The following is an 11,168-nucleotide window of genomic DNA, read 5'->3' as shown; positions in this document are numbered from 1 at the left end:
GACTAGGGTTCCGGGAAGCTGAAGAGGGGGCGAGCGCCCCCAACACTACGGCGGCTTCTCCTGGCGTTGCCCTAAGGGAAGAGGGTGGGCCTGAGGTCCTGAAAAAGCCTTTCCAAGCCCCCACTTCAGTTGTGGGGAGGGAAAAGTTCAGTGGCAGCCAGAAGGGGACAAAAGCCTAATTTTGCCAGTTCAACAGGATAGCAGAGTCAATAAACGCTGCCAGCTCTGGAAACGGGTCGAGGCTCCTGTTGGCTCCACAGAGGCTGAAGCAGCCCTCGCCGCCGCCCTCGTCGCTGCTGCCGCCGCCGCCGCCGCCGCCGCCGCCGCCGCCGCCGCCGCCGCCGCCGCCGCCGCCGCCGCCGCCGCCGCGGCCCCTGCGTTACTGGGGGAGACGGTGCCGCTGCGACAGGGGAGGACGCGGCTGGAGCTCAAGGAGGCTCCAGCGCGCAGGCGCCGCCGAGCCTTGCCTGGATGCTCAGTCAAGGCACTAAGGCAAAAAAAAAATCAGCAATTTATAGAAAGAAGAAGCTATAGTCTGTCGGGATATCCAACACCAACAGGTAGGAGGATATACTCTCGGTTAAGTTTGGGGGGAGGGGGGCGCACAGTGTTGATGAAACTGCAGGTTCACCGGCACCGAGCCCTCCCTGAGGTTTTTTGTTTTTTGTTTTTTTGACAATAAACTGCATAATGGAAGTACATTCAGACAATGCATCTTCAGTAGGGCTTATTGAGAGCTCCATTTCTGGAAAGCGTTGCAAGACTGAGGAATATCAGACTGCGAATCACCGGGAACAGTTCCCTTGCAGCACAGAAGCAATCTCTCTCCCCATCTTCGCGTATGTAATGCATGTCTCTCTCTCCCCTCCCCCTCCTCCACCCCACATTATAAATCCAGGGGTGGCGGATTTCAGGTTTCGTAATGTTGCATGATGTGATCGGTATTTACCCGGGGATGTACTGGTGGGGAAATTAAAATCGTCGAACGCGGTTTTGCCTGGGCTTCCATCAGTATATTCCGGGCTAGTGAGAAGTGGCAAAGGAAACATGCTTCGTGGGAATAACAGAGGAAGCCGATTTTCCTGGTGTGGCTCTCAGGCACCCAGGAGACAGTGTGCATTTTGTTTTAAAATGAAGCCACTGGCGATTTGCAACAAAGATTATCAGTGTAAATAGGAAAGGCTTAATTGCCGGAGAAATACAGGTTCATGTTAAATTCATTTGAATCCAGGCAGCCAAGGTCTACAAATGGAAGTGCATTATTCCTCTGGGTGTGTTTCCCTGCCCAATATTTACATTAACCGTTTTTAATAATCATGTGGGTTTAAAAGAGAAAAGATTTACCAAAAATGGGGGGTGGGGTGGGGAGGGAAAGACAAAAGATTAAATCACATCAAATACGGGATAACTTCCTATTAATTTCGGAGTCTAATGTTGAAATTGTGCTTTAAGATGAATCAACAAATACTCTTCTTGCAATATGCAGCATGAATAGTGCCACTTAAGTTAAAAGACATATTTTGCAAGGGCTCTTTAATCCATATCAGCAGGAAAGCTGCCTGTAAAACACTGACAGATACTAACAGAACTCAGATAATGTAGGCAATCTCGTCTCTGTCACCTACCAGCAATCTTGTGGATTCCATTGTAACATTAGTGATTATTCCTGGACTGGCATATTTTATGACTGTGGAACATTTTATTCCTTCTGTCCTAAAAGTACCCATTCAAATTTACGAACCCTAATATAAGGGCATTTTACAATTCATCTAGTTCAGAAAACTAAACAAGCCAATTTTCTGAAACCTCAAACAAAAATACTTACTAAAGCAAATATTATTATTCAAAATTAAAACTTTATTTGCTTCCCCGTAAATGAACAGCTTTATGTTAGCACTGCCTGACATCATTACTTGTTAACTTAAGAACTGATAGCTCATTTTTTTTCCAGATATTCTGATGGCAAATCAAATGGAAGAAAAGAGGAAGCATGACTGCAGATCACATCAGTTCTCTTTGTGGATTACATTTTCAGTAAAATGTATGGATCTATCTTATCCTTGTTCTTATATCTAGATCATGAGACTTGACTGAGGCTGTATCTTTATCCTCCATCCATCTATGGCGAACTATAGCCATGCAGCTGACAACATTTTGCAAAATCTCTCTCCTCTAACAGCCTTTCTGAAACTGACTTCCTTGGGTTTCATAATAGGAGTCAGCGTGGTGGGCAACCTTCTGATCTCCATTTTGCTAGTGAAAGATAAGACCTTGCATAGAGCACCTTACTACTTCCTGTTGGATCTTTGCTGTTCAGATATCCTCAGATCTGCAATTTGTTTCCCATTCGTATTCAACTCGGTCAAAAATGGCTCTACCTGGACTTATGGGACTCTGACTTGCAAAGTGATTGCCTTTCTGGGGGTTTTGTCCTGTTTCCACACTGCTTTCATGCTCTTCTGCATCAGCGTCACCAGATACTTAGCTATCGCCCATCACCGCTTCTATACAAAGAGGCTGACCTTTTGGACGTGTCTGGCTGTGATCTGCATGGTGTGGACTCTGTCTGTGGCCATGGCATTCCCCCCAGTTTTAGATGTGGGTACTTACTCATTCATTAGGGAGGAAGATCAATGTACCTTCCAACACCGCTCCTTCAGGGCTAATGATTCCTTAGGATTTATGCTGCTCCTTGCTCTCATCCTCCTAGCCACACAGCTTGTCTACCTCAAGCTGATATTTTTTGTCCACGACCGAAGGAAAATGAAGCCAGTCCAGTTTGTAGCAGCAGTAAGCCAGAACTGGACTTTTCATGGCCCTGGAGCCAGTGGCCAGGCAGCCGCCAATTGGCTAGCAGGATTTGGAAGGGGTCCCACACCACCCACCTTGCTGGGCATCCGGCAAAATGCAAACACCACGGGCAGAAGAAGGCTCTTGGTCCTAGATGAGTTCAAAATGGAGAAAAGAATCAGCAGAATGTTCTATATAATGACTTTTCTCTTCCTTACCTTGTGGGGCCCATACCTGGTGGCCTGTTATTGGAGAGTTTTTGCAAGAGGGCCTGTAGTACCAGGGGGATTTCTAACAGCCGCTGTCTGGATGAGTTTTGCCCAAGCAGGAATCAATCCTTTTGTCTGCATTTTCTCCAACAGGGAGCTGAGGCGCTGTTTCAGCACAACCCTCCTTTACTGCAGAAAATCCAGGTTACCAAGGGAACCTTACTGTGTTATATGAAGGAGCATCTGGAAATCTTTAGCCTTGTGAAACACTAACCTTCTCTGCTAAGCAATCGTGGCTTGTAGCCATATCTTGAGAAGAAAATCAAGAATGGGATCAGCGGTTATAAGGATTTGGGCAACATTCTGCAGTATTTGCAATAGTTCACCTATAATCCTATTTTAAATCTCAGAGTGATCCTGCTGACTGCCGGCGAAGGTTTGTAATTAAGAAAGGACTGAACCACTGCCCTAAGTTTCTTTCTGTGGTTGAAAACTAGATAATGAAAGTAGCAGGTGCTAAGTATCAGTGCTAAATGCTGTGTATATCACTACTTATGAAAAAAGAAAAAACATCAAAAAAACAATTAGCATTGGACATCTTAATAAATTAAGTTGACATGAGGTAAATGTGTTGATAAAAACTAATTTTAGAAGTTTGAAGACTTTAAAACATTTCATACTATTATTGTTTTGCAAAAACTAAAATATTTGGGGACTTAAAGTACTGTAAGCCACTAAAGACGTGCCATGAATTATTGGATTATCACACTTAAAAATTCGCCTTGTAAGTTTGGGGGAGCATTCCAAAGCAGTATATTGGTTTCAATTAGAGTTTACTCTTTTCTTTTTTTTTTGTATTAATACGTTACTATTTCTAAATACCACTTTCCTTACCTACTAGTGAAATTGCTAGCATTGAAGTGTATTATGTGGTTTTTGTTGATTTGGTATAAAGTTTTTCCAATTCATTTATATTTTACAAATGCTAGATATTGGTCTAGGAGGCAACATTAATGGTACCAAATGGTCACAACTGAGCAGTTCTAATAATGCAGAATAAACACATGTTGCCTTAAAGGGTTATCTAGTATCTTTCATCTTATTTAGCATTGGAGCAAATAGTCAAGGAAAATCGAATCAGTAACTGGTCATGGTCATGCATCTGGAAGTGCATGGGACGATCATTTAATACTCTTTTTCCTTTTTCCTCACATGATTTGAAATTTAAGGTACACATCACTGGGATAATGAGATTTTCTTCTGAGGTGTGCTACCCATTCTAGTGTGTTCTAAGAAGCAGGCAGTTGATGTATGTTTATATTTTAAATCAGCTGTCAAGGGGAGACCACAGCCTTAGTAAGACATCCTGCACAATTTGAGAAGCATTTATTCTACCGACGGCACAGTCTTGTTTATACTTTCTGCACATTCAGTGTATTGGTCGTTTAAATTATTTCAGTTTTACCTTGTGAAAGCTTATCATATGATTTCTGGTATTTTAGAAATACATTAGAGTCTGTGAGTCTCATTCTTTAAGATACAGATGTGTGAATTTCAATATAAAGTTGCATTTGCCAAAATTTACCCGTGTAGCCTGTTACTTTTCTTGGAATAAATTTTACTTTTTTGGCAATTAACAATTTCTTTTGACCTGGGAGGCAAGCACAAACTAGGAAGTCTAGCTTTATTATGGTTTTGCTTATTGACTTTTTTGTAGCTACTGTATTTTGATACTGGAAATGCACAAATGATAGGGAACTTAAAGATGATAAACTGACAAATAATATTACCTACAAAAGCATTATTTGGTAGCTTATCATAGTTATCCCTCTATTTATTTTTACAAACCAGTAATGTTTAGAGATACATACCTGCTTAGTTAATTGGTTCAGAATTTTAATATAAATATCACATTTTAATTTGGAGCACTGAAGAAATTTTGGATTCTAAATATATGGCATCTAGGAAGAATGGTTTACAAATAACATTATGACAAAACCAGAAAAGTTATTGTTTTTGTTTTCTATTGTTTTCATTTGTTTTTCGTTTGTTTGTTTTGTTTTGTTTTGTTTTGTTTGGTACTTGAAAAATAAGATTAGGAATCTAATGGAACAGAATTCTTTATTGCTACAGTACTTCTGTAAAGAGACTATCAATATAAATATAAATAAGGAAAAATAAATCACTGGAATGTCTCAATGATATATGCAACTATTCAGTTTTGCTCATATAAGGACAGCTCAAGCCATGATTTAGTGAGCACTGTGTTTAACCTCATTTTACTTTATACCAAAGTTGACTGGATCTGAGACAAAGTTTAATGTACAATAGGAGTTGAATCTAGCAATAAAGGCCCCTTGTTGGTACTAAAATCATTCTCCAAAATGCAATAAAAAATGTTATCAAAAGCTATTCTGATAACATGGTTTCCAACTCAAAAAAATGTTATAGTAGAGGCATAATTACAATGATTACAGAGAACTTGCTTAGAGCTTCAGATATCACCAGCAATCAGTGGAACATTCAGCAATTGTCTTGCTGCCAGATCAGCTATTATCAACACTAGTCTCCATAACACAGACAAGAAAACAGAGGCATAGATTAAAGGTAGGGGAATAAGGAGTAAAGAGCAAGAACAAAATGAATTGCCTGACTCTCCCTAGCTATTTGGAATAACAGATTCCAACAGCTTGGTAAGTGACCAGTGAATAAGGCAGAACTGTTGTAAATTTTGTTGAATCTTACTTTTGACTAACTTGGCATTTCAGGTCAAGGGGCAAGCACTGGGTGAGATACATCCCTAGTTAATCGATATCACTTATAAATCAATGAGTAATGGTAGCAATCATGTAAAAGTCTGCTTCCATGTCTTAATGACCAAATGGCATTATCTATTTTGGCACCCTTTCCAATATTCAATATTTAAAAACAGTTGGTAACTAATTCAACTTGAAAATGTTATTAATTTTCAACCCCTGAAAATATTCCCACTGGCGAGTCCAACTTCCCAGTGAGAAAGATCCATTATCAGTAATAATGTGTCCCTCCTGGACTAATTACATCTGAGCTGAGCAGTCCTTAAATTGTTTCCCTTAATAATGATGATATGTTCGCATGGATGTGTCTATCCTGCCTCATCTGGTTCCTTTGGTGCAGAGTGGATTTATTTATGAGATGTCTGGCTGGAGCTAGGCATTCAGTCTGTGACTGTGGAGTCCTATGCAGATAATAACTGAGGTAAAAGACGGTGAGTAATTTGCCTAGTTTCCCAAAGAGGCCCCCTTTAAATAACAAAATTAACCATAGTCATTAGAAAAAGATTATTTGTAGGACAGCCTATTGACTGAATCACCTTCTTCACGTGTTAGCTGGTTGGATTTCAATAGCAACATTAAAAAATATATATATACCAGCATTTTTCAGAGGTTAGCTGACTTGTCATTGCTAACAGGTGGATATGTTTCATTTACTTCTACCTCTGTGACTGCTACCTGAATTGCTTATTAATTTATTTATCCATTCAAAAAATATGTATTGGGTCCTGGGCCTGGTGCTGAGAACACAGTGAAAAACAAGACAGAACATTCTCTCATGAAGGTTTTTTAGTCTAGTGGGAATGACAATTCAATCAATTAAATACGTAGTAACAAGTTACAAATGTTATGACAGTAAACATTTCTAAGATGGACTTGGTATTAATGGCCATAAATGGACTGTTTTCCATTTTTCCTTCAGTGCCTTACCTTATATCTTTCCCCAGTACTCCTCGGGATCTTTTATATGTCATACTGCCTCAATTCAGAGGGAGCCTCCCATTCTGCTCACACTTCATTTAGATGAATCACCACATTACATTTGGGAACAGAAGTTCCCATGTTGTTAATGCTATACAAAAAAATAACAGCAAAATCTGACTGTTAAAGTTATCCCCTCCATGTCCCGATTTTCTACTTCCATGTGAGCAGTATTTCAGTTCCTTCAAGAAACTTGGAGATGTCTTTACTTACACACTCATACGTTTCTACAAGGTAGCAGGAGAATGGGTAAAATGTCATCAAAGAAGGAACTGAGAAGCCAACTCCTGGGATCTTCCCATGGTGCTCAAGCAAAGATGGGAATAACCTGTGAAACAGTGTTCCTCTATCTTTTACTGTTAAAGCATGTCACTGCAAAGTTTTTAATGCCTTGTGGTAGACACCATAAAACTCCATAAGCCCATAATCTGAAAAGTTTGTTTGGCCTCCAAAATTTATTTATATTGCAAATACAGTTAAAGATCCTCCATGTAATAGTGAGTTGTGTTGCAATGGGGATTCCTATAGGACAGTTTGTAAACATAACCCAAACTTCACTTCTCTGTATTCACCATTAGATAAGTTTATTTTGTTCCATTCTTTATTTTACTCCACATTGTTATCTAAACAACAAAAACCAGTTTATACTGACTCCATATTTAAAAAGAAAGAAAGAAAATAAGACAATAAATATTAATGTTTCAAATACTGGTCAAACCCATTAATTGAGGTAGATGGTTGCCAGAATTATGGGTTCTTTACAATTCCAAAACCTTGTCAGTTTGTTCTTCAATGTAAAAAACACATCATTTTCATGTTTGTGAATATTCCCTTCTAAATGTTTTGAAAGGAGATTGCAGGGTCTACTAGGATAATTGTTTATTGCTGACTTTTTTTTTACTGCTGTTCTCAAATCTGGGCATGCTAGTGTTCTGTGATTTCCCCAATTCCCTTGGAAACTCTTTTTTACACCATATTAAAATGATAGAATTGTTTCATTTTTGAGGCACAAGCTCATAATTAGTCTGAATAGTAGTGAAAATGAAGGTATTATTTGTAGATGACTGGATTTTCTTTCTTTCTTTTTTTTTTTTTTTTCCCTTTTGGCCATTAGTCAAATAAGTTAAAGTTATAGAGAACTCAAGCAACAGAGGGACGATTTCTTTTTTTTTTTTTTTTTTTTTTTTTTGGCTAACTGCCTTATACTGCAATGTAATAGGTCCCAAAAAATATATTAAGACCAAGAGGCTTTAACTTTATAAAAGGATTATATAAATAAAACCTGGTTTTTAAAATGGAAAAGGAGCTTTTATATCATCTCCTTTTGCCAAAGGGATGATGTCCATTAGTTGCTCAAACCCTTTGGATTAAAAGGCTTTTTAAAGCCAGTTTTCCTCCACCAGATCAGGCTGTTAATACAAGGGCTGGAATCCTATAAAAGCTCCGGAAGAGAGCAAAGAGAATGTGTTTATCTCTGAGTGATAGTAGAAAAAGGCCTCAAAAAAGCCACACGTGGTGTGGGGCTCAGAATTACTCACACTTGACATTCACAACCAGCCCCTAGTTCCTTTTGGTGCCACTGGGCAACATCATCCTCAGAGACAGGTTTTCAAGCTTGGCTTGGAGGCAGAAAGCAGTTCTTTTTTTTTTTTTTTCCTCCCTCTGTGTGTTTAGAAAAATAATAGATTCTTGACACAAATATTAAAATTGATATTGTAATATACATCTTGGTTTATTTGGTTTTAAAATAATGTTTAACGTGGGTATTCAAGATCATGGGATGAGGAAGAAAATTGCTATAATACTTGGAAAAAGTTATTATAATAGTAAAAAACTTTAAAGCTGAATTAACAGTCAAGCTTCAACGAATTTAATCAGTTGTTTCTTTTCAAAGCTTTAAGAAAGCAACAATCTGAGTAGATGAAGGAAGTGTTTGTTTCTCCTCCATTGGGGGCGGGGGGATGTTGAATTGAGACAATTCATTTTCTCCAGGGAAAAAAAGGAATTTGGGTCATTTTTCGTAATCATTTTCTTTAGACATAATGCAATTCAGCAGTCGCTTATTGTGTGCTTACTGCATGTATGATCTTGGGCAAGTTACTTAACTTTTCTATGCTTCACCAAAAAAAGGAGATGACGGCACAAACATCCTGGGTTTATTGAGAGGATTCAGCGAAGCGTCCTTGTGAAGGCCTTAGGATAGAGTCTGGCATCTTAAATAAATTTTACATTTTACTGGCTCTCTCATAGTTCACCATCTAGCAGCAGAGATACAAACAAATTATGAGACAATGTGATAAGTGCTGTGAGAGATTAGCATTAAAAAGCACACAGAAATGCAATTAACTCTGTGAAGATGGCAGAAGGAAGGTGAGACAGAAAAGGTGGCAACTAAACTCAGTCTTGAAGGACCATTTTAATTTCCTCTGCCTGACAAAGTTGGCAAAGCCATTTCAGACAGAGGAAATAGTAAAACGAGCAAAAGACAAAGAGATTCTAAAGCTCATGTGTTCAACCTAGGAATTCACAATCAGAGAAGTTTAATGTTGTGTGGCTGGAGCTTTTGTTCCTGTAAGGGGAGGGCCCATGTGGTAGAGAGGTTAAAAAGCACAAGACTTGAAAGTTTAAGTCTTTCTGCTGTCTTTTACTAGCTTTATGCTTTTGAACAAGTTAATTAAACTCTTTGAGTCTCAATTTGCTTATCTGTCATGGCAGGGGTGGGGGTGGTAAGTAGTGGCAATCATTACTTCTAAAGAGTTGCTTGAAGATTAAATGAGATAATATAATAAAAATAGGTAAAATAGGGTAGGGGTGCCTGGCTGGCTCAGTCGATGGAGCAAGCAACTCTTGATCTCGGGATTGTGAGTTCAAACCCCACATTGGGTAAAGAGATTATTTAAAGATAAAATCTTTTTAAAAATAGATTAAATAATGATATTATTAAGTGCTTATTATGGGCCAAAGGTTGTTCTAAACACTTTTCATATATTAATTCATTTGGTTATCACAATGAGTACATGCCATTATAATTTATACTTTACAAAAGAAGAAACTAAAGCCCAGAGAAGTTAAGTAACTGACACAGGTTAGTAATAAGCAAACATGGGTGATGTAAAGCATCAGGATAGTACCCAGGCCCGAGCGAGCGTTCAATTAATGTTGGCTATTGCTGCTGCTGCTGCTACTGTTGATTCTCACACAATCATTGATTGGGAAGGTTAGACACACTGACTAATAAGAGCCGAAGGGACAGCAGAAACAGCTGCAGCTTCAGCCCATAGGTTCACCTTCCTCTTCCCCCTACTTTCCCACGGAGAATCAAAAGAAAGCAAAGAACAATAGCTGATTGCTTTCACAGAGGATCATGTTACTGCGGAAATAGGAGAACCCATCTCATCTTTCAAACGACTTTTTAGAAGGACTTGGCTCAAATTACATCACTCACATTTTCAAAGTGGGTGACACAACTCATGCTGAGTGGAGAATTTCTCCTAGATCTGGCTCATATTCTTCAGTCCTAAATTGGTTTTGTCCCAGTCTACATTACGTGGAGATTTTAAGTGGATGGTTACTGGAGGCTGGGTAAAAGCCTTTCCTGGAATCTCCCTTGGTGTGTCCAGTGGTCAAGTCTCCCTTTAAAGATCCGCCTTTCAGGATTGCCGTTCCCAGCCATTTTCCCACCACCGACATTTACTTACCTACTCTGGAAATCCCTCTGGCGGCTTCCGTAGCCTCTGTATTCATAACTCTACGATGGCAGGACTACCTCATAAATCCTGAGGTATTCAGGCATACCCGGTCCTCACACTTCTCTAACTATTGACTCAGTGTCAGTTGTCTACACATCTGGCCATCCTTCACTGTTGTTTTTTTTTTTTTTTTTAACTGTTGCTTGGCCCCTTGAACCCCTGCAATGTTCGTCCCCACTGAACTTCACTCTTTTTATTTGACCTCTTACTTTACCAGTAATTGTACCAAAGTGATTTCATCTACTAAAGTGACAGCTGCTGTCATCCCCCAAATTCCAGTTTGGTGCTGTTTGTGATCTCAGTAAACACAGTTTTTATTTAATTATCTTGTGTAGCATGAAAAAGGGTGCCAGCCTGAGTGTCGGGAGCTAAGCTGCTGACCAGCTACAGGCTGCTGTCAATGCACTTGACCTCTTAGTTCCCTCAACTGTATAATGAAGGGGTTGATCTCTAAAATTCCTCCAGCTTGGAAAAATCTATGGTTTGTCCATCTGGGTCACTGATGCCCTAAGGACATTAATGACATGGTTATTTCTTTCTTTCCTTCTTTCTTTTTTTTTTTTTTTTTTTTTTTTGACATGGTTATTTCTAACAAACACAGCTTCCCCACAGATGACCGTGACCCA

General features: G+C 39.2%; 1 protein-coding gene across 1 annotated transcript; it reads left to right on the top strand.

The window, feature by feature from the left end:
• Window positions 1–451: 451 nt before the first annotated feature.
• GPR85 (G protein-coupled receptor 85) lies at window positions 452–4,579 on the top strand. The gene is made up of 2 exons (XM_004741937.3): window positions 452–560; window positions 1,952–4,579. The coding sequence occupies exon 2, from the start codon at window positions 2,122–2,124 to the stop codon at window positions 3,232–3,234; it is 1,113 nt and encodes a 370-aa protein (XP_004741994.1). The 5' UTR covers window positions 452–560; window positions 1,952–2,121; the 3' UTR covers window positions 3,235–4,579.
• Window positions 4,580–11,168: the final 6,589 nt, after the last annotated feature.

The sequence above is a fragment of the Mustela putorius genome, unplaced genomic scaffold, assembly GCF_011764305.1.
Source record: "Mustela putorius furo isolate JIRA1106 unplaced genomic scaffold, ASM1176430v1.1 tig00003845_pilon_pilon_pilon, whole genome shotgun sequence".
Classification (NCBI taxonomy): domain Eukaryota; kingdom Metazoa; phylum Chordata; class Mammalia; order Carnivora; family Mustelidae; genus Mustela; species Mustela putorius.
Note: the sequence above shows the minus strand (reverse complement) of the source record. Positions and strands in the feature narration are given on the sequence as shown.

Coding starts and splice junctions, on each gene's coding strand:
- GPR85 (XM_004741937.3), top strand. CDS start 2,122: ATGGCGAACTATAGCCATGCAGCTGACAACATTTTGCAAAATCTCTCT.